The 23684-nt window shown below is 40.9% G+C and overlaps 1 protein-coding gene across 1 annotated transcript; it reads right to left on the bottom strand.

Moving 5' to 3' along the window:
• Nucleotides 1–1476: 1476 nt before the first annotated feature.
• On the bottom strand, nucleotides 1477–23684 carry rpa1 (replication protein A1). The gene is made up of 17 exons (XM_004075331.4): nucleotides 23537–23684; nucleotides 23227–23274; nucleotides 21409–21487; nucleotides 20707–20815; nucleotides 20537–20625; nucleotides 20341–20415; nucleotides 19021–19132; nucleotides 18816–18918; nucleotides 18619–18687; nucleotides 17820–18012; nucleotides 17135–17271; nucleotides 15298–15446; nucleotides 10034–10163; nucleotides 6380–6556; nucleotides 5366–5473; nucleotides 5114–5200; nucleotides 1477–1827 (listed from the first exon to the last, which is right to left on the bottom strand). Exons 1-17 carry the CDS (start codon nucleotides 23564–23566, stop codon nucleotides 1726–1728), a joined length of 1797 nt encoding a protein of 598 aa, XP_004075379.1. The 5' UTR covers nucleotides 23567–23684; the 3' UTR covers nucleotides 1477–1725.

Here is a 23684-nt window from a genome sequence, read left to right as displayed (position 1 = left end):
ACTGTTGTAGCATTTAATGAGAAATAGAAAGTGTATAAATGTATGATAAATGCAGATATCATAAAAACATTTATTAGTAATATATATATATATATATATATATATATATATATATATATATATATATATATATATATATATATATATATATATAAAATGCATTACTTATAATAGTAATCACAACACATTGATATTAATATATTGCATAGTAAATGCATGACTCAATATTAAGCACTTTCCCCATCATTGGATCAATTAACGTTACATCTTATCTTGAATACTTTATCTAAAATCTGTTTTGAGTGATACTCTGAGGCCAAATCCAAATTGCTCCCCTATCCCTCTGGCCCCTCCGTATTGCTACAATATTAGAGGCATTTGGAGCTGTAGTGGTGTCCAAAAGTGTTTAACCCTTGTGCTATCCTTGGCACTTTAACATTGGGAGTTGGGTCATCTAGACCCACTAGACAGTGCTCTGAACCTTTTTTCTTCAATGATATGTGATCTTCACTGGTGTCCATGGATTACATGAAATCTTTCCACCTTTATCCACCTTTGTCATGGAAGGGAGAACACACCAATGCAAGGGTGGGGTCATCTAAGATAGCACAAGGGTTAAGGAGGAGCCGTAGCATCTTATGGCTGGATTTCCCTGGAGGGGAGGAAACGCGTGTCTTCTCGTGGGTGTGGCCTGTTATGTTTAAATGTAAGCAATGAGTTTTTGTTTTTCCATGATACTCCAGCACTATATAGTTTTTTAGTAGTTGGGGATTAGGGAGGAAATTCTGTCATGTCTTAATTTTTCCACATCTCTCCGCTTGGAGGGCTGAATGTAGGCTTAGTGAGAAGCTGGAGGGGTAGGGAAAGTCTGGATTCAACCTTATAGTTTAAACATTATTGTTCCATATACCAGAGCAGTATACTAAAATATTTGGTGTCTATGGCTACTTTATTGATTTATTTTAGTCTTGAAAGGGCAGGATATCACAACTTATTTCAAGAAATCTTACCAAAACCACCATTTCCATTGGCAGATTTTCTTCACTTATTAAAAAGGGGGGAAAAAAACATTCTTTTCAAAATTTTCTTACTCGTTTTTGAGGACATGTTTCCAGAGCAGCCAACTTGATTTCAAACATCTTTATTTTTACAGCTTAGAATAAAAAAAAAAAAAAAAAAAGCGGGGGGGGGGGGGGGGGGGGGGACTATAGGCCTCCTAAAGCTTCCTCAGACAGGATACAGCCCAGGTTTGCACCGCTGCCGTGTTTGCATGTGTGAGAAATGCAGCCAAAAAGAGTGGGAGGGCAAATGTTCTTATCGGGGAAGTGCAGGTCCAGCCCAGGCATTTTAAGAGCATCGGAGGGTGGAAAAGCGTGCTGGTGTTCTGCTGAAAAGCAGCCGCGACCCCCACAAGACATCAGTGTATCAATCCCAAACAACCAGAAGATTTCAAACACAACGTGATTAATTTTTTTTTTTTTTTATTATTATTATTATTCATGACTTACTGACCCACATTTCCTCTTTAAACAACAAAAATAAGAATTTAGCAAGTATACAAGACTCAAGCTAGCAAATGGGGCGTTACATAGAAAACAGTCGTTGGCGCTCATGCACCGGGATAAAGAACTAAAGTAGGATTTGGCGGTGAGCGTCATATAATAAGAGCTGTACAGAAAAGGAAAAAGACCCCAAATGAAGACGTGGTGAAAGCTGCACTGGTTACTACATAGCCAGTTTTCTAATGTTCACGATCAGACTCTTGATGTAGTCTTTATGGTCGACGGGCTTCAAATCCATCACAGTGGCTTTAATCCGGGATTCATCCTATCAGACAAAAAAAAGGGAAAATTAAATGGAATCATACTCAGGAGCTAAAAGATGAGACTTAACCGGAACTTGTTTTTAAATAAAGGTTTGAATAATGCATGAAGTCGTGCAGGAGTCCGTAAAGAGCAGATTGTGTCAAACCCCACCCCGTCACACACAGACCATCTTTATTACAACAGTGTCGCTTCCCCTGAATGATGAAATATTCACATCGTTTATAGGCTGGACGTATGTTGAATTCTCCCATGTTGGACATTTCGGACGAGGTTTTTAAATTGTGTTGACATTTAAGTTTTATGGCCACAGCAGCCTCCACAGCTGTCTTGATACGGGGGGGGGGGGGGGGGGGGGTCGCTTCTCTGCTGGTTATTCATCCCTGAACTTTAACAGAGGTTACACTTAATTTGTCCCCATTAAGTCTGCGCTGTCAAAGTTGGGGGACCGATTGCTTTCCGGGATGGGTGCAAAAGTAAAAAAAGAATGTAAGCCATTATTATTATTATTGGAGAAAAAAAGAAGCTGCAAGAATGAATACTAAAAAGGAAAATGGTGAACGGAGGGTTTGAAGGCCGGGCTTCTTTCTACACGCAATTGTCAAGTCATCGTTCAGGCCAGACGGAGTGAAGTCCTCCAGGTTTGTGATTGAACGCCATGATATTTCCACGGGACATAAATGCTTCAGCAAGAATTGATAACAAATCCAAACTAGATAAATCAAGCCTGCCGCGCAAAAACTCATCTGTTCTGACGTGCGTGTTTGAGGATGCATCACGCGTGGTCATTTATTGACTATACTGTTGATTATAGCTGTGAGGCCTCAAGCTGCTCGCATGCAATGCATCATCATCATCAATGCACAGGAATGTCCATCAAAGTTTGGTCCATCCCTATAAAGCATCTTTTTCCACTTAAAACAAATATCAAAAAGTGATTTCAAACAAGAGAAGTCATCTCTTACATGTGGATTCAAATACTTAATTAAAAATAATGAACAGATAGATAAACACAAAAAAAGTGTCAATAGCTAAAATCTTCACTTTTCAAACACCAAATAAGACTTTTAATCTCCACAGCTGAACTGGAATACTTTTGGTCTGGAAAACTTGATGTAGCAGCGGCGGCGGCGTTCAGGACAGGCTGTGCGTTTGTGCTATTTTAACAATCTCGCACCTTCAGCTGCAGCCCACAGTTCTGTGAGTCATTCATTTCAGCTCAGATAGTCTTCATTGATTCCTAAAGGGAAATTAAGCACGATTTCACGGTGGTTGCATCAGACAAACATGATTTATGAAAGCCCCGTGATCCGCTGTTAGTAATAAATTCTTTTTTGCTTTCACGCTTAATGATGCCCAAAGTATTAGTGGACGCTCTAATGACAAATCACACTTATTGACAGAGTACTTGTTCTAATAAATGAGCAGCGGGTTTGATCGGTTGAAGCAGGTTAGAAAAATAAAAGCGGCATTTGATTATGAGGGATTCTCAAAGATCAGCTAGAAATATACCGGTGCTTTAACCCACATATGTGGTTTCAAAGAACTTGATTGGAGTTTTTATATTCAATGTTGGGAGAGCCTTTTAAGTGTTAACTTTAGGACAAATTAAGAAAAATTAAACATAATTGGTCAGAGCTACATGGGACAAATTCACGAAGAAAAAAAATGTGTTTCAAAATGGCAGCTTTTCCTGTTAGTTTTCTCTCTAGAGCAACCATACTTTTCTGTCGCCTGGGTGGTCATTTTCAGACAAATTGTAAACCTTTGGATATCCTTGGCAACTGACGTTTTTTTGGCAACCTCCGCCCACATTAGCAGTATGTTCATATCCTTTCGTTCAGCTTGAGCCATCATTTCATGCATTACATTTTCACAACATTCTGGGCTTTTAAAAAAAGGGAGCAAAACGGAAATGTGTGCTTGCTGTTCACAATTGTTAAAAATCGACAAACTCTAAAACCAACATTTTTTCCCCAAAGTGGGAGTTAGGAAGTGATGGGTCCAAATGCTCAAGAGGCGTTTGTAGAAGACACTTTGGTTGTAGACTTAAGTTGGCGGCACGTGTGTGACATTTTATGAAGATCACTCGAACAAATTTTTTCCGTCTATCTTGTCAAAAAAATTGAAATGTATTTTATTTTTTTAATAATCGCCAAATTTCTCACTTCGCCTTGAAGAAGCGGCGTAGCCGTAGGTGCTGTAGTCATCCCATAATAATTTTAAAACTTTCTTCAGGTATCCTCGACAGATGTTTTGGCTTCAGTCGAGGATTTTAAAATATTTCTATGAACCCTTGAGGAGATTTTGTCCCTCTTAACTTTTTTGGTAGTTTTCCCCACTGTGATGTCATCATTGGGGGGGGGGGGTCAACATAACAGCTCAAAATGTGTTTTTACTGGATACTGATCAAACTAAGGGTGACATTTTCACTAAACAGTAAGAAAGAAGAATGCCTTGCAGTCCAGGACAGAAGTAAATGGGGGGAAAACATCAATTAAAAGTCAAGCCTTAAGATAAGATCAAAGATCAACAAAAGCTACTATTTAAAAAAAGTTGAGCCAATACATTTAATGACTGAATAAATCACTGTCATTTTTCAACTTTTTCCAAATATTCCCAGGGAATTTGAATGCATCACAACTTTAAAATATGATCAAAAAAAGGTTGGATTTGCCTTTAAGTGTTTGCACATAAGAGGAAGGTGAACCTTAAAGGACCTTCTTTGCTCTGGTATTGACCTGTCAACATGACAACATTTAGAGCCGCAGCGCTTGGCCTGTCCTCTCCAGACGACTAGAAACAAACTCAAAGAAGGGTTGCAGGTGTCTGTGTTTAAAGAACGCGGGGTGTTGAGACAGAGGCCAATGTATGCTCGCAGCGGTGCCATTGGCAAGTTAGGAGGCTGGGCTGCCTGTGATAGACACAGTGGCCTCTTCTGTGCGTCGACGGTGGATGTTGCCTCTGGCTCCGCTCCAGACTTCCTGCTCAGAGCCCCAGCCCAATCAATTCTTTTATGTGCCGCCTGAAAACAAACCTCTATCTGTGTGGCCTACAGGAAAGAGCGACCGTGCGCATCCTGCACAAAAGCAACCGAAACCCAGCGGCTGCTTTTGAGGAACAAGCACGTGGTGCAGAACCTGTTGGTGTTTCAATTCTGAGCTTCCAACAAAAGCATTTAAATGGATTTAAAGAAGAACTTTTTATATGTTTCCCAATTTTATTCCTGGAATCTGTTGTGCAAATCCAGCAGCAAAGCTGTGTGCATTTGCATAGAAGCAATTACTTACATTATACGTTTCCAGCTTCACTCGGTTGCGGAAGACAAAAGTTTTGAAGTTGGCTTGCTGGAAGACCTCATCAAACGCAGACTCATTCTGAATAAAACAAAACACAAAAACAAAACAGATTTCCTTTAATGTGTGCCAAACCAAAACACCATGCATCTCTGTGCTTTTTCGCAAATGTACAAAAACGGTGAGTTTTGCTGTCTTATTCTTTATTTTGTAAGTTATTGCATGCATTGATTATAAAACACTCACCGAGTCCTTGAGCTGTCCCAGGTACGCTGCATTCTGACCCAAGATGGCCTCAGCACTCTCCTGGAAGCAAGTCACCCACTGGTTGTCCCCATAATCAGCAATGTTGGCCTAAAATGAAAACGGGACAAAAGAAAGAGGAAGCCTGAGCCAGAGTACAGAAGAAAACAGAAATGATAAAAATGAAGCTAAATAAAGTCTGCTCTCGTTCCAAAAATGATTTGCAGAGAAGGATTATAAATGTTTCAAGTCTGTTCAAAGTCACTACGCACTTTTCTTAGACAGACGTGAACATTTTTACACTTTTTTCTCTTGTTTCAACTCAAAGTTCAAACCTTCATATAAAAATGGTAGAGTATTAGAGAATGAAAAGGTTCCGCTCGGACCTGAGATTTATGTAAGTGTGGGAAGCCGAGTACAGGGGAGATTGATTGACAAAGTGAACAGCCAATAAGGACACAGAACACCGAGCACTGGAAAATACGAAGGGAGGCAAAAGTGGGTTGAATAAAAAAGTTTCAGGAAACGGTGAGAAGGTGAACCGTGATATCGCGAAGGAACACAACAGCGCTAAAAATACATGACATGCATAACAGTGCGACCGTTCTTGTGAAACAATAATCATTCCCACCCCCAAACATCTATTTTTATTATTTTTTTAGCAGCCGGGCTTTTTCTTGATGACTGCAGCCTGTGGACAGACTGCATCCCTCTGGAGAGCCCGGCAGATCTGTGTCCTCACGGCGACATGCTGGAAGAGGATTCACAGCTTAGTTCTGCAGCATGTGAACAACAATGGCTTCACCAGCGAGTGGTGCAAACAAAAGCTGCTCCTTCCAAATGTTGCTAAGTTCTTATTCAATAAAAAAAAAGAATCACTATGAGGATCATACTGGTATTTCCTGGCAAGAATTGAAACAACGGCTATTGGAGTACACTTCAAAGGCTCCATTATGGGTTTGCACGCAGTTATTTAACTGCATGAGAGCAGAAAGTACCGCGTTAGGAGTTACTTACAGAGAGGATGAGGCGGTACTTGAAGTTGGGGAACTCTTTATCACATTTCTCGCAGCGAAACATGCCGTTGTGCTGGTCAATCACTTTTTTGTTGCAGTCTTGGTTTGGGCAGGCCTGATAAAGGCAATTCTCCTTACGTAGATACACGACAGTAGCTATGCATGAGTAGTAGTCCGCCTGAAGGGAAGAAAAAAAAAAAAAGGCCTACGTCAGCAGATACTCCATTTAAAATAATGTCTTTAACTTTTAGGGTTGTTAACAATGAAAACATTATTTGGTGCAAAGAGACTTTTTTTCTATCACCCCTGAGTGCCACCATGGAGCACAGCAGGTCATCATAAACACGACATCATTGTGACATAAATTAGAATAATCTAACCACCTGACCAGAATTAGAAAAGCTTCCTGTCAAATTAAAAAAGATCAAAATCCTCAAAACAACTATTTAACTCCGACTTTCCTTTACAAAAACAGAAGTGAATGAATTGATGCCTCTAATTAGCGTCTGATGGACAAGCGACGGGAACTTGTTTCCTGTTTCTGTCACAGCTTCATGAGAGGGGCTGTCAAGGTGAGCGTTTTTTTGTGTCAGGGTTCACGGAAGCTTTGTGGCGTCTCGGACACGCAGACGCGGTGACACGAACGATTAAGGGCGACAGATTTCAGCGGGAAAGGTCTCGGGGAGCCTGACGTCCGTGCCCCCCTGTCTCGCAGACTAGACAACATTTAAACACTTCTAAATGGAGAACTGGCTTTCTGAGGTTCTCTGGGGGGAGCGGTGACCTCCACCTGGATAAAACTCACAACTTTAGCTGCTTTGAGGATTTAACGGCATGAAAATTATAGTTAAAAATCAACTAAATAAATGTTATTTTTCATACAGCTGGAAATAAAATAAAACAGGTCGGGGTCGTTAAAGCGTCACTCTGATCATATTTTGATCTATTCTAAAAGCATTCCAAGTGGTATTTAAATTATCATTATGATGTTTTTAGCCTAAATCCAAACAACCTGCATGGTTTTATAGGACAGACGCTCATTAGAAATTTGAGTTGTGAGCGGGACCTTGAAGTCCACCCAGCGTATTTTCTACGTCACAAATACAATATTTTTCAAACTGAAGATGTCGTCTGCTCCTGATTCACAATTTTTTGAATAAAGAAATACTTAAAAAGGCCTTTTAAGATTAATTTCCTTTATATGTGTCCTATATTATCAGAAAAAGGCAAGGCAAGGCAAGTTTATTTGTATAGCACAATTCGTACACAAAGTAATTCAAGGTGCTTCACAAAACAGAAGAATGCATTAAAATCACAATACATCATAGAAATAACCAACGTAAAATTTACTTTAAAAGAAACCTTTCAGTCATATACACGGCTAAACAGAAATGTTTTAAGTCTAGATTTGAACATGAACACAGAAGAGGCCTGTCTTACGCCTTCAGGGAGGCTGTTCCAGATTTTAGCTGCAGAATATTGAAACGCTGATTCCCCTTGTTTAGTTCTGACTCTGGGAATCAACAGGAGGCCGGTCCCTGAGGTCCTCAGAGTACGAGATGGTTCATATGGCACTAACATGTCAGAGATGTACTTTGGTGCGTGGCCATGGAGAGACTTGTACACAAGCAGAGCTGCTTTGAAGTCTATTCTTTGAGGTACAGGGAGCCAGTGCAAAGACCTGAGCACAGGACTAATGTGATCATACTTCCTGGTTTTGGTCAGGACTCGAGCAGCAGCATTCTGGATATACTGAAGCTGTTTTACAGCTCGTTTGGACAGGCCGGTGAGCAGGCCGTTACAGTAGTCTAACCTACTGGAGACAAATGCATGGATAAGTATCTCCAGGTCTCGCTTTGAGATTATGTTTTTGATTTTGGCAATGTTTTTCAGATGGTAAAATGCCGCTGATGTTACTGACTTGATATGGCTGTTAAAGTTCAGGTCAGAGTCCATGATTATCCCTAGATTTCTGACTTGATTTGAGGGTTTAAGAGACAGAGAATGAAGGTAGCTGCTGACACTTTCTCTTTGTTTCTGTGGGCCAAAAATAATAACTTCGGTCTTGTTTGAGTTTAGCTGGAGAAAGTTGTTCTGCATCCACGCACTGATCTGTTGGAGGCAGTGGTTGAGAGAATCCACCGGCCCATATTCACCTGTTGACAGTGATACATAGATCTGAGTATCATCTGCATAGTTGTGATAAGATATGTTATTACTGCGTATTAACTGTCCTAGTGGCAGCATGTAGAGGTTGAACAGAAGGGGTCCCAGGATCAATCCCTGGGGCACACCACAAGTCAAGGCCATGTAGTCTGAGACACAACTCCCAATTTCAACAAAGTATTTCCTGTCTTCCAGATAAGACTTGAGCCAACTTAGGGCAGATCCAGAGATGCCAACCCAGTCTTGGAGTTGATCCCATGATCAACAGTATCAAAGGCAGCGCTCAGGTCTAGCAGGATTAAGACAGAGACTTTTCCATCATCAGTGTTCAGGCGGATGTCATTGTTACCTTGATAAGAGCAGTTTCTTTGCTATGATGGGGTCTAAAACCTGACTGGAAAACATCAAACGAATTGTTTAATAAGAGAAAGTCAGTGAGCTGTTGGTAGACAACTTTTTCAAGGACTTTTCCTAAAAATGGCAGATTAGAGATAGGTCTGTAATTATTCAGTACAGTGGGATCAAGACCGCTTTTCTTCAGGAGGGGTTTAATGACTGCAGTTTTTAAGGCCTCTGGAAATATTCCAGATTGAAGAGACATGTTAACTATTTGAGTAATTGATGGCAACACACTGTTCAGGACAGACTTTAGAAATCTAGTGGGTAACACATCAAGGCAGCATGTAGACGAGCTCAGACGGGTGATGGTCTCTTGGACAGTTTGGTCAGTGACGGGTACAAAGTGAAAATGCCACAAGAACACGTTATAAACACCAAAAATGCTATTTTCATCAGACAGGGTCTTTAAAGGGGAATATGGCAGAATCACTTTGAACCCAAAGCGAGGAAAAATGAACATCACTGAACACCAACCGTGAAATTGTGGCTTCACTTTAGCAAGATAAATGTTTCCAACTTTAATCCTTTAGTTTTATTCAGTTTTCCCCTTTGTTTGTAAGAAATAAAGCCACTTTAAGTTGAAATAAATACTTTTTTCACACATTTCCAGCATATAAATACCATAAAAACGTTCCTAATAACTCAAAGCTGTTGTTTTTTTAAGATCTTTGCATTCTTTACTGTTGACGGTTGTAAAAAGATTTAGTCAAAGAGAACGTCCAACTTTCCTCATATAAAGGACAGTTATTTCATTATAAGAGCAGGAGGGGGGGTGAACAACCCCATATAATCTTCATAATCAATACTACAGATAAATGCGACTTTCAGCAGCAACATACATCACAGCTGAAAGCCCACCCACCATGTTAACAGATCAATAAACAGTGGAGCCAAAAAATAAAAGAGGAGCATTAGCGAGGGAAGATTAAACACAAACCTGACTGTGTGCGGATTATTTGACTTATCTGTTCTACTGATTCATCGCAGGCATTAAAGGAGAAATTTGACCAGCAACTTTAAGAGCTGCTCCACTGGGAAACCTTTGATTTTGTTTGTTGAGTTCTTTGCTTTGTGAATATTCTAGGAGTACCTTCTCTCCATGTCCCAGGTGCTCGTTCTTTAAGTCAGAGAGCGTCTTCCAGTTGGTGCTTCCTCCACCGCTGCCGCCCTTCAGCTCCGTTAGAGACTGGCCCTCCACGGCGTGGCCGTCCTTGTCGTACCTGCAGAATGACATCTAAACCTGTAGATCAGGGCTGACCAAACTTTTAGCTAAAAGGGTCAAATTTGGGGAGGTGAAAATATGTCCGCCTTATAACTATGATAAATACAACAGAAATATCCAATGACAATGTTATTAAAATGAGATTACTTTTCATTCTTCACATGGAACAGAAAAACATGTAAACACATTTTGGACAAAATTATAGTTAATCTTATAGTTGAAGATCAGAAATTAAACAACGAACATCTAAGCCTTAAATTCATATTGAGTAATAATTTGTCCACTTTAAACACTAATAAAACAGAGCAGGAAGAAAAATACATGTACATGCAAGTTTAAGTACATCTCTCTCTGTAGGATTTTATTTTCAATTGTAAAATCCATACGTCAACTTAGAAAACTTCCATAAAAGGCTGAAAACTTACGAGATATTACTTAATTCATAAATTAGGGGAAAATCCCATTTGAATGCTATTCAGGTTTGAATCGTACTTCACATTGACGAGCATAACAAGAAGGAAAGCAAAAAACTTTTTCTCATCGAAATAATAGTTTGTTTTGAAATTATGTACAGCTGGCTGCTCAGTTGCCGACTCTAGTTTGTTCCCCATTTAGGAAATCTAACAAAATTAAAGAGGTGTGAGACCCATCCAAGACAAAAAAAAAAAAAATCAAACCCAACTGCTCCAGGTTTGTAATCATGTTTCTTTCTAGGTTTTTCTGCTGCCAAAAGCTGTAAATCTCCTCCAAACATGTCCGTGTAAGTGTGAGCAGACTGGTTTTCTGTGCTCGTCTCTCTGCCATGAATCTGACAGGAGATGATCACAAGCAGGACACAATCCTTAAATACTACAATGGCCTGATCAACTCAATTTACTCAGATTAAGGCTGGCATCCAGCTAAATCTTGTTGCTATGGTAAAAAGGGAGACACTTTTTTCTTCTGCAGCGTGAGCTGTAAGGTGAGGGACATTTTTCTGTAAACCAAAACTTCTACAGTTAAAAAAAAAAAACATCCTATGCAGCTTCTTAGTCTGATTCTTAACTGAGTGGGAGATAATGGAATAAGAACCTCTAGTAGCACAAACTAAGAGTTGGAACTACTTTAACACCCCCACTGTTTGCTGGGGGGGGGGGGTTGAAGGACCACCAGCATGTGCTCGTTTTCCTTAAACTTAGCAAAATCCAAATTAAGGGGAATAAAAGAAAAGGACCGGTCTAACTAGGACAAAAGCGGCGCCATGGAGGCTGTAACCATGAGGACGGCATGCATGGTTCATATGACTAATTGATGATGTCTGTGGTTAAATATTCAGTCTGTGGTCTAAGTAACAGAGGCTTGATGCCCCCCCTCTTCCTGACAAATGGGAGCACTTTTTTCCCCTCCCGGTGACAGAGATGTTCTCTCTGGTTTACATACAGAGATTGGGTTTAATTTACACCTCCGCCCGGCCGAGCGCTTTGACAACTCTTGAATCTCTGAAGACAAATGCTCTTCAAAACAGATCAAAAGGGTCGCACTTCACGTTTTCCTAATCACAGACTCCGAGGTGGAACAGAAATGGTGCAGAAGATAATTGCTGTCGAGAGGAGACAAAAAAAATAAATAAATTTAAAGAGCATGAATTGATAGATGGCGGCTGAAAGCGAGACGTGGAGTACCAGCTTAGCATCTTTGGTTAAACCAGAGCAAACAGACACAAACACGTGTGCCGGAGGACGAGCCCAACGTCGGCGTGCCACCGAGCCGAGAAAGGTACAGCAGTAGAGACGAGTCTGAGGGGATCTTCTGTGAGCAGTGTTCTCAAGCTCAGGGGCTAAAGCTGTAAAGCCTGAGCTAAAAGTGACAAAAACCTCCAACACGATTACTGCGTGATGGAAGGAACACGCAACAAGCCTCATGGACGCGTCGCCAGATAGGAAAACTGCAGCAGATTCCCCTAAGCAGCCGTTACCATGAACATCGTTCACATGGGTTCCCGTTTTTGGATCAGTAAAGAGGGGGAAAAAAAAACAGGACAAAATGAGATAATAGCTTACAATTTATGTACAAAAATAAAAGCTTTATTTTATTTTATAGACACGCATGCTTCACTATGTGACACATTGATGCTTATTTGGTAAGGAGGCACCGAAATGAAAATTTGTGGCTGAAGCAGAATCCTTCAAATGCTCGGCCAAACACCAAATAGTTACCAAATATGGATGTTAAGTTTTTCATAGAGCCTTAAATATTGCATAGATAGCTAAGAAGAAATTTAAGGCATGTTTTTATATGAAGTAAATATTTATATCATATGAAAACATCTATTTCAACATTAGATGGGTTAACAACAGAAAACATTTATCCAGGAAAACAACATAATCCAGGGCCAGGACCAATTTGTCAATAACAGTAAGGATTAAGTACGTGTACCTCCACACTGCCGACAAAGGCACTAGATCATTGATGCACGTTGATGAACCAAGAACCAAGCTGTGTCACTATTCAGCCTTACTTAAACTCGCTCCCACTGAAGGCCAAATAGTGTTTTTTTTTTTTTGCAATATTCAGCCACCGAATAAATTTGGTGGAATCTAGTAGAGGAATCGACTTTCGACCATAGTCTTAGACTGCTGCCCGTGCGACCCCGTCCCGGATAAGCCGAGGAAAATGGAGCCTGTATCCATTCCATTCTTGATCCATTCGATTCCATTCAATTTTGCATTTACATGGTTTAAAACATCTAAACATATTTGTGTAGAAATACAATAATAATCTATAGTTGTTTGGAAGTTATTGATAATAATCTGATTCAATTCACATACTGTAAAATTGTAAGAAGAGTTTCCTTAAAAGAGTTTGGAAAATTCCAGCCTGTGAATCTATAAATCTGTTCATTTAGTCAGTAAAGTATGTTTAGGTCGAATGAGCGTTAGCATTAGCCGGCCTATGGAAAACTTTATTATACGTTAGCATCAAGCTTACTGCTGTTATGATTAGGTCACTGGAAAAGGAAAGGTATGAAAGATCAATCTCTACTTTTGAGGATTGATCATTGATTTTATTAAGCTTGGATCGATTCAGATCGATTAATCAATTTCCTCAACCCAACCACAGTCGCGCCCCCACCCAAACTATGCACACAAAAAAAAAAAAAAAACACAACTCATACTCTGAAAAATGCGGTTAGTGATTTTTTATGGGCGACATCAGACTCACTCGGTCCAGTTCCCACATACAGTCGATGGGCGTCACCTTCTGAAGATCCAACACCTTAACATGATTCATGCCTGCTATTTAGAATGTTTTACAAATGAAAGCATTAAAAAAAGAGAATAAAATGAAGAACTAAACTTACAAAAGAAGAAAACATTGAAAGCAACACATCCTTTGGTGACACAAACGTCTATCCGGTACCTGAGCAGCAGTTCAAAGCATTTTTTCTCTCAATAGTAATAGATATCAGGATCCATAACTATGCGAGGGAAACATCATTTCTTTCTGGCCCACATAACTTCAGGCCTTAATATGAGCCATGCACTTCAATGTTTTACTTGATAGCATGGAGGAAAGAAAGCGCTGATAGAAAACATGCAGACACCTCCTAACGGACATGAATGCAGCTGCGTGCTCAGATTAGGATTTGCTTCAGTTCATAGCATTTGGAAAAATAATCTCAGACAGAAATATCATTTATGTGCATGATCTGGGAAAGTATTTTACTGTGAGAAACACTGAGAAGCTAATGGTTTCTGCAGGTTTGAGACAGCAGCCCACCGACACCAAGGACAGGCTATTCATTTGAGGAAGTCCCTGAGGTCTGCGCAAAAAAAAAAAAAAAAAACACCAAATTAAAAAGCAGCTGCAACAGAAAACTGGTTTCTGATGGAGAAAAAAAACTAAGAGGAGATTTTTTCTTCCTGTGTTGAATAAAAATGTGATGCCCACACAAAACGCATGGCCTGCAACTATTTTAGGATTGACGGCAAAATGTGCATCATGCATGCTACCGACTGCATCAACATTGGTAAAAAAAAAAAAAAAGATGTAACAACGGTGTCAATGAGCCGTCAGGACAGTCTATTTGTTGGTGCTAAAGCATTCCACCCTGGCCAGACCTCTCAAACCCGACCTTGATTAAAAGCAATGCGTCAGAACCGGCGTTCTCCCAGACCGCCACTTAAACGGCTCTTTTTGGGATGCCTGCAAGGACGCGTAATTCGTCAGCCAACCCGACTACTGCAACGCGGCCAATTGACAGCAGCATTTAAAGATCATTATCTCTGCGCGTCGAGTGTGAAGTGACAGAGTGGGAAAAACAGTAGACACACACACAAATCCTGTGCAACACAGACCAAAAAAAAGCAATATTAGGATTTGAATAATCAGAGCGGTTGGAACTCAATCCCCAAAATAAAATGAAAACGACTGGGTCATGAAGGAACTGCAGCACAATTGATGGGATCTCTGCACAAAAACACAGACATCAGCCTGAATGTCACAAGGAGGAGAAAGAGACCCATCAGTCAGCCTGTCACGGCACAGAGGGGCCAGGAGCCGAATCCCCACAGCGCTTCATGCAGCAAACCAATAATGAAACCGCAAAAAGAAATCCAAGAAAATCAACTGTCCCTTAGCTTATGCTAAAGCTAATGACCAACATGAGGAAGGAAAACCCAAAGTAACAGCAAGCTACAGAAAGGGAAATCTCTTGTTTTTTGCTGTTTAACACGATAAAATAGAATTAAAAATACAAATATCTTCACACAAGGAGAAAAAGTGAAGGTGATGTTATCCCATACAAGAGTCTGGATTTGAATTCATTTGGAAAGAGTGAGAGAAATAAAGATATTAATATTTTCTCAAAATAAGTGAAATTTCAAGAAATCTGAAATGCTTCATCCAAGAAATGCAAAATGTGGCAAACAGGGAAATCTAATCTGGACAAGATGAAGCACTTGATGCGTTTATATTACTTAGAAAAATTGCAACCAAAAGTAATTTGAACTGCACCATCCGGATGCAACAAGCACCCCTCAGGCGGGTAAAACGAGACTAAATTTATGTGCGGTTTAACGCCTGAAACATGCAGCTGTTTGTTCACAATCACACTCTACGCCGCATCATCTGAGGACGGCGAGCTCACTTACCAGCCTCTGAGCTTGTACGCTTCAGGAATATCCGGGTTGATCATCAGGGTGCTGCTGAAGGAGGCGGACAGCGAGCGGCCGCCAAAGTCTGACAGCTTGGCACCCTTGATGGCGACGATGGGCTGTCCAGAACCATCGAACTTCTCAGCCTGCAGGACACGCCAAAGACCAGCCAGGCATTGAAAACACGTTCCTTTGGGTTTCCTGGGTCACTAAACATTTTAGCGTGTTTAACCATTGAATCCCGGAGATTACGCCGCCGACACGCGACAACACGCGCTACCATAACTCTTCAACCATTTATGCCATCAACGTCACTCCAACTGACTCTCAAGTGTTGCATAACGGTGCAAAGCTGTCAGAATCAGCTGGTTTGTGTTCATTGCATAAACATACCACTACTGTAAAGTGTGGCAAAACGGCACAAAGCTGCTTCTCTCCGAATCCGTTGGAAAGTAAAGTGGTTTCTGGTTCAAAACGGTTCGGCCGGACAGCTCCAATATTGATCCCCATTTTTGTTGCACCGGTAAGGTTGGGTTGGGGCTGCAAGCCAGCGGGAGAGCAGGTTAACAGCTCTCGAGTTATGGGTGAAGGGGGGCGGGGTTGCTCCATGACAGTGGTCACACCCACAACACAGAGGTGAATGTCTAATGAACTATTGTTGCTCTGCAGAAACTTTTGGGGGATTTTGTCTAAAAATGGCAAATTATTTATTAAAAGATCACTGAAAACGCTTTTAAAAGAGCTCAAACGATGATTGGAATGGGACTATAAAGGGTTAACTATAACCTCTGTATCCCTTGTGTTATCTTGTGGGGTCCAGATGACCCCACTCAACGTTAACGTGCCAGGAGGCACACGATCTTATACACATCTTGTGCGATTTATTGGGCCCCACTGGAAGTGGAGTATCATGAACAAACGAGAAAAGAAACACGGTCCCAAAAGCTGCAGACAAACATCCACAGCAGGATTTACAACGGTGTCTCCGGGATGACGGCACAGGAAAGCAAAGCACGGAACAAATCAACCCAGATTATATTAAAACCCTGAAAGTCCCACTCCAGTCGTCTATTGATACATTTTAAAAGCATCCAGAGTGGTTCTATTATTCTTCTTTTTTAATATTTAGGACACCGTTTCTGTAGAGCAGCAGTAGAAATTTACCAGAGTTGTGCTGTTGGCACATAGCAATCCCACCCCCCCTTCCTCTCCCCGTTGCAGAGCACATCAGAGTAGGGATCATGCGACCCACCCAGCGTATTTTCTATAATCTTTTTAAACTGCATTTCTGTGTCTGCACCAGATTCACAATTAATTTTCTTTATGCAAGAACACGTTAAAAACACCAAAAGCCTCATTTTCATCAGCGGGTCTTGCAAGTGTTTTGGATCTGATCAGACTCACGACAGTCCGGCTAATGTGAGCGCGCTAAACTGACAGAGACAACTAAAACACGGGCGGTTCTGTCAAATTCAGCGCTCCACCAATTTGCAGCTGGATAAACTGTTTGTCGATTGTTGTGTTGTCCAATAGGTCAACCAGACGCAGCTCAATAATAAAGACGACGTCAAGACAAAAAAAAAAGGAATAGATCCATTCTCCATCCAAGCTTAAAGAAAACACAGCCACGACTGACACTGATTTAATAAACAATCCTAGATTTTTGCCCTCCAGCTAAAAAATGATACAAAAATACAAGTTTTCAAACGAGGCAAAGGTGAAGGAGCCTTTTAGCTTTGCGAAGGAATCAGTCTGGCACACAGCGGGTGTCGGCTTAACGCCGATAAAAAGCTCCATTACACGTGTCCTTCTTTATCAAAAGCTCTTAACTCACTTCCTCTCCCCACAGTGTGACCGTCACCAGCTTCCCAGACATGTCCATCAGACTTAGGCTTCTCTTAGACACTTCACGGTTGGTCTTGGTTGTGAGGCGGGTCACCTCGTCCACACTTTTGCACACTCCAATCACATCTGTAATAAAAAATTAGAATTAAAAAAAAGATGAGATTTGGGCATCCAGCCACATGCTTTTTCGCTGACTTTGTTTTATTTTTTGGATTTTCTGTGGAAAACCTTTTACGAGTACTTCTGCTTGCATTTTTCCTCACGTTACTAAAATAGCTTTGGGATTAATTGAATCTGATAAAAGCAGGGGTGAGAGTAGATTTTTTGTCCAAGAAAGGTTTGAGGGGAAAATATTTGGTTTGCATGTTTGTTTGTTTTTTTCAAATCATCCTCATAGAGCTTTAGAATTCAACAAATGAAAAAGATTTCATATGAATCGTTTCATAAACAGGGACCAGAGGTGGAATTTGTGACATAAAAATAGCTTGACTGCAAACTAAATGAGGCTGCATGAACTTTTGTTTTTTAATTCCTTACTGCTGCTGTGACTAGTGTCACCAGCCCGTGCCAAGTCGAGGTTACAGTGCTCTGTGACCCAAACCACAACAAACCGAAACTCCCAGCCCAGTGTAAACCTCTGATGATCCGGCATCCAGGGCCGATCGGCTCCTCACCCACAATGGCATCCTTGTCTCTGCTCTCCAAGTCCCCGATGGGAACAAAGTCGCACTGCATCATGGGCACGTCGCCGCTCTCCTCACAGGGGAGGATGGTGGACTCTCCGTTGAGCGTCATTTCGTAGTCGTTCTTTACCGATGTGTACTGCTTGTTGGCGATCTTTAAGGAGCCCTTGGAGATGTAGTAGACCTGGAGCGTTCAAACAGAAGGGAGATTTGGAACTTTTTACCACACTAAAGTGTTTACAGTGGAGTTACGTTATATAGGCTGTAAATCCCTCACTACACACTTTATTCCCTTTTGTCAGACAGACATGAACAGCTTCATTTCAATCGTTTAACTCTCAAAGTTCAAACCTTTGTGGGAAAATAAGTCCAGTTTTAAAGGATGAAAACTGATTGTGATTAAAGGTCTAAGGAAATTTGGCAAACTCAAGTATTTTGAGACACGGCACAGAAAAGATCCCAAAACAGAGCACTGTTAAAAAAATATTTACGTTGCACTGATGAAAAAAAATTGTGTGATTGCAAAAGGTGAAGTGCGATATCGCGAGGGACCATTATAAATGCAAACAAAACCAGCAGGGGAGACAACATGGGAAGAGCGACAAAGGTGGGCAGAGAAGCAAAAGCTGCTATTGTTTGGGTACAGAGCAGCCAGATGATTCATTTAAAGGCTCTGTGGCTTTGAATGGTAACCTGGCAGCTGCTGACTGACTCTAGAGCCGCCATATCTGCTCAGTGAGAGGCGGTTTGGGAGATCATCCGGATGTAGTGGATCTGAAGAAAAGCTCACCTTCCCAACCTCAATCAGGGAGAAGAACTTGTCCACTTCTTGGTTAAATCCAGTCACTCGAATCTCTCCCTGAAATTAAAAAAAATCAGTGGGTTCTAGGCCTGCACAATAAATCGCAAATTTAGCGTTTTCGCAATATCAAGCTGTGCATTTCTAAAGTGAGAAACGTTGAGTAAAACTAGTAAAGAACCACTCACGCTTTCATCCACAAGCTCCATGGAGAAGAGCTTCCCGTCACCACGAGAATTGCTCCACGTACGAATGCCACTCTTGTTAGTAACACGTGCGCGGATGGTCCATCTGTGGAAAGTGTCATAAGTTATGAGTCAAGGAGCATGTGCATATTTTTGGAAACAAAGTATAAGGATGTTCCACTTCTGAGGGGCTGGAAAAACCACTCACTTAGACTGGTAGGGGTTGAGGCTGGCGATGGGAACCACTTTGGAGCTTCCTCCTGGAGTACTGGGCATGGCGAGCGGAGCCTTCTTCCCAAAGTCTCTGTTGAAACTTTTGACTGCGAGAAGAAAAGAAAATAAACACCAAAAACCTTAAAATGCCTAAAAATGTCATTTATTTAGAAACAAGTGCCAAAATCCAGATACACTGGATTTATTTGTCTTAACAAAATATGCCAAAGTTTGATCAGGAATAATCTGTTCACTCAAACAATATATTTGCTAAACTGAGTCCTGCAAGCTGCCCGTGAAATAAAAATGGCATCATCCAAGTCTGTGAGGATGAGCAATTCAGCAAATCAGGGAGAAATAAGGTTCACGTGGAACTGCGGTAGGATAGAGTGTGAAACGCTGTGACAAACGGGAGCCGCTCTTCCCTGGAGGAGCCGGAATTTCGAGATTTTCCGTTTGAACGAGCACGGCGGCATTTGATTGGTGTGCACCTCACGCGGCGGATTAGAGTTCAAAGCGTCCACTTCAACCCTCCCACTTTTTCCAACCACTGCACTTGTGGTAATTAAGCCCCCAGATCAAGCAGCACACAGAGAAATGAACAATGGCCGTGCTGATGAGGAGGGTGGCCGCCACCTCGGCCCTTACCTGGCAGATTATAAGAGCGACACGTGACAGAAAGAGGCAAAAACTAGCCTGAAAGCGGAATTTCAGGTAAATAATTGTCTCTAACATTATGCTTCAGATATTCTTCATGAATAAGACAACTTTGAGTCAACCCCAGCTGGTAACAGCTTATGATGTAAGGTATAAGAAGAAAAAAAACAATGGTTTTGGAGTTTCTGTAAAGTTGAGGGGTCAAAAATAACTTGGGAAAGGTCAGAACATCTAAATGAGATTTGAAGCCTTGTTTGTGTCCGTCCATCCATCTTCTATGCCTGCCTCTCCCGGTGCAGGGGTCACAGGGATGCTGGGGCCTGTCCCCACCACTGAAGGGCAAGGGTGGAGTACACCCTTGACGGACAGGTACAATTTAGAGTCACCAACTAACCTATGAAGTATGTCTTTCAACATGCTGGGGTGCCGGGAAAAAAAAACACACAGAAAGGACCCAGCTGGGGTTAGAATGTGAGACAACAGTGCTAACTAGGCACCACACCACTGTGCTGCAGACCTGGTTTGTGTTTCCTACACTAGTGATTCAAGCAAATGATTAGAAACAGGAAAATGCTGCCATCTAGTGAGCATTTCTGAGTTGGTAATCCTGTAACAAAATAACAGATGAGGTTTCTGATCAGAAGAAGCTTCCGCTCACCTTCTATTTTATTTTGAGGCTGCAGTGGAAGCCGGTTTTCCTGAGCTGGAGCCGGTTGTGAGACTCCCTTCTGAGCTGTGAGAGGAATGATCTAGTCAGTAAAAAGCATTACAAGCTCCTCAGTGCATTGTATGTTTGCAGGCGTTCTGGATTAACCCCAATCACATTGTTTTTACAATGTACTTCAAAGCTTTACCTTCATTGTAAGGAACAGGGTCTCCCAATTTACCACCAACTTCTCCAGCAGGCTTGATGACTTCAATTTCCAAAATGATCACAACACGTCTAAACAAAGACAAACATTTATGATCACAACAATGATCAATATCCCTCAATAGGTTCAACTCAAATGCTTTCAGTTCTTACCGGCCGTCCTTTAGCACATTGGTCACATGTCTCTTGAGAAGACAGACGCAGTTTTGGGCCAGGATGTTTTCCTCTGCCATGCAGTTCAGCTGCGTTGAGAGCATGAAGGCTGCAAAAATGCAAGAAAACAAAAACAAAAGACATAAAATTAGTCACGTCTGAGACTCTTTTGAAGTCTATATTTGACTAACCAAAAGCTAAGTCAGACAAAATCACAACCTTTAGATTTGCTTTTATTTGCTTTTACTACATTGGACCATAACAACTTAAAAAGAAGGGCACTCATAGTATTTTTTACTTAAAAGCTTAATACTGCACAGTGCTAAAAAACAATGACAGACACAAATGAGCCATTAAGATGCATGCAGATCAACCCACAAAGCTTTTCAATTTCAAGAAATTCCTTTTATCAGATCCAATTAAGAGTTTAGCTGCTCAGAAACAACAAAATACTTTTAAAACTTCATCGTTAGGTGAACTTCACAATCTCCTTAAAACATGAAGGGAATTTAAGCGGAATTACATCAACTCCTAAATAATTAACAATAAAAAAAAAGGAAAAGAATATATTTAAAAAAATATAACCTTTTACCAGCTGTGGAAGCTAAAGTCTAAGTATTTGATGCTATGATTAACATTTCTATTAAAAAAAGTAATAAAAAAAAAAACTAAATAAGAATTATTTAAAAACAGAAACCTTACAAGACAACGTGTGCCGTCCATCACTCATCATCACCCGGAAGCGAGATGGTCCACTTCCTCCATCGATCTTTCGAATGTTCTAAAACATAAATGCATATAAACTGTCATTGTGCTGTTTTTGAGTCAAAATTTAAAAAAAAGCTGAAGACACAGTTTCTGTAGAGCAGCAGAATCTGTTGCTGTCGAGTAAGCCCACCCCCTCCACTCACTCCCACTAGCTCACAGCCCCTCACACCCCCAAAAATAACATTACTGGTGCTCCACAGAAGCTAACATCTCGACAGGGGCGTCTCCTGATTAGAAGGTTTGAAGAAGATCGCCATGCAAGTTCATTGCAGTTAGCTAAAGCAACAGAAGGCCAAACTGGAGTGATCGTTTCCCAAGACACCATACGGCGCTCACTCCAGAGGAATAGCATGCATGGGTACCGTCCACAAAGGAAGCCTCTCCTGAAACCCAGGCACAAAAAAGCACGCCTAGAATTTGCTAGGACCCGTGCTGAAAAACATGAAGACTGCTGGGACTCAATACTTTGGAATGATGAGACAAAGATCCCCGTTTTTGGAACCAATAGTTTTAAAACTGTATGGCGTTGCAAAGGTGAGGATTTCAAAGAAAAAAGCATGGTGCCTACAGTGAAACATGGTGGTGGGAGTGTCCTTATGTGGGGCTGCATGAGTGCTGCTGGTGCGGGGGAGCTGCATTTCATTGATGGTATCATGAACTCTACAATGTTATGCTCTATGCTGAAGGAGAAGATGCTGCCATCACTTTCTGCGCTTGGTCATCGAGCACTTTTCCAGCACGACAATGATCAAAAACCCACTTCTAAAGCTGCTGTTGTATTTCTGAAGAACAGGGTGAAGGTGCCTGAACGGCCGAGTTTGTCTACTGATCTGAACCCAATTGATCACCTGTGGGGAAGTCTGAAGCATCACTCTCCATCCAGCATCCAGGCTCTAAAAGAGCCTTTTCTTAAAGAATGGATGCAACATGTCGCTAACCTGTTCATTCCATGCCTAGAAGACTTGGTGCTGTCCTTTTTGTTGCAGGGTGTATTCATTTATGCTTCGACCAAGTTAAGTAAAACTGAACATTATGTGAGAGGGTTAGATCAGATTAGATCATTAACCTTAACTTCAGGTTGTGGAGTTGAAGTATTCAATAAAACTCAACCCTGTGCAGAATCTGGAAATTTTATTTTTGTTCTTAATTTAGCTACTGATTAACTTAGTACTTACTTTATGCTGAGCACTAGAATATTGGCAAAATATTAATTAGACCAAAAGAAATGGTCAGGGAAAGTTCTCTTACTAAAACAAAGCAAAAAAGTAAAAACACATCTGGCCTTTATATTAAAATATACAATCGGAAGTTAACAAAAGCAATAAAACTATTTGAAGATTTTTCTTTAATTTTGTATGTATTCTTCATAATTAGCAGACTCCCGTTTTAGATTATTAATTAAATAACACACTCAAAAAATGTCCTGATGGGCCTTTATAATCTGCGTCAGTCACCATTTCCCAGGAACCCAGGGGAACAGAAGAGTTGTTGTTTTTTCCTCTCCTGACATTTTTAGAAAAGTCATTAGATTAGAAAAGTCATTGTCATTAAATTTCATATCCTATCTAATCTATTAAACAAAAATCCCCCAAAGAAACCTTTTCATCTTAGTTTGACGACCTTTACGACTTTCCCAATGATAAAAAGAATCGACAGTAAATCTGTAAATAAATTAATTAACGAACTGTAATCCACAGTGAGCGGAACCGTTTTTTCCGGATCAATAAAAAGTTCCCACCCGCCTCTACTTACCACTAACTGCAGGATGGCCTCGTTTCCCCCGGTTCCATTGGCTAAAGCCTGTTGTTAGAAAAAAAACGAACGTTTACACGATTTATTTACCCATTTACCAACTCAAATTCACTTAAATTCAAATTAATCAATAACTGACAAGACACTCGTTAATCTGGTATATATTTATTAATATTTCGACCAGATTTGCTAAACATAAATGTTTGACTAACCATCTAGCCAAACAAGCCAACAAAGAAGACGGTCATATGTATCAAATGATTAAATTACACCTTTATGCTTGAAGTTATAATGATAAAATTATGCTTACCTCTATTGCGCCCTCTGAAAGCTTCGTCATGGTTATGGAAAGTTGAATTACTAACTAACTTTACTCAATCGACAGCTGGGCATGCACTGAGCCCTCGACGCGGCGATTCTGCTGTTGTGTCTGGCGCCAACAGTGAAAACAACTGGCG

Source organism: Oryzias latipes, chromosome 13 (genome assembly GCF_002234675.1).
Source record: "Oryzias latipes chromosome 13, ASM223467v1".
NCBI lineage: Eukaryota > Metazoa > Chordata > Actinopteri > Beloniformes > Adrianichthyidae > Oryzias > Oryzias latipes.
The sequence above is the reverse complement of the archived record's forward strand: the minus strand, read 5'-3'. Positions and strand labels throughout refer to the sequence as shown.

What these genes read in the sequence shown, in the direction of transcription:
- rpa1 (XM_004075331.4), bottom strand. Translation starts at nt 23,566, where the DNA reads ATGACGAAGCTTTCAGAGGGCGCAATAGAG. An exon ending in TTTCAGAGGGCGCAATAGAG is followed by an intron (nt 23,275 to 23,536) that starts GTAAGCATAATT and finishes TTCTAACAACAG; the next exon opens with GCTTTAGCCAATGGAACCGG. An exon ending in AGTACCGCCTCATCCTCTCT is followed by an intron (nt 5,474 to 6,379) that starts GTAAGTAACTCC and finishes TTTTCATTTTAG; the next exon opens with GCCAACATTGCTGATTATGG.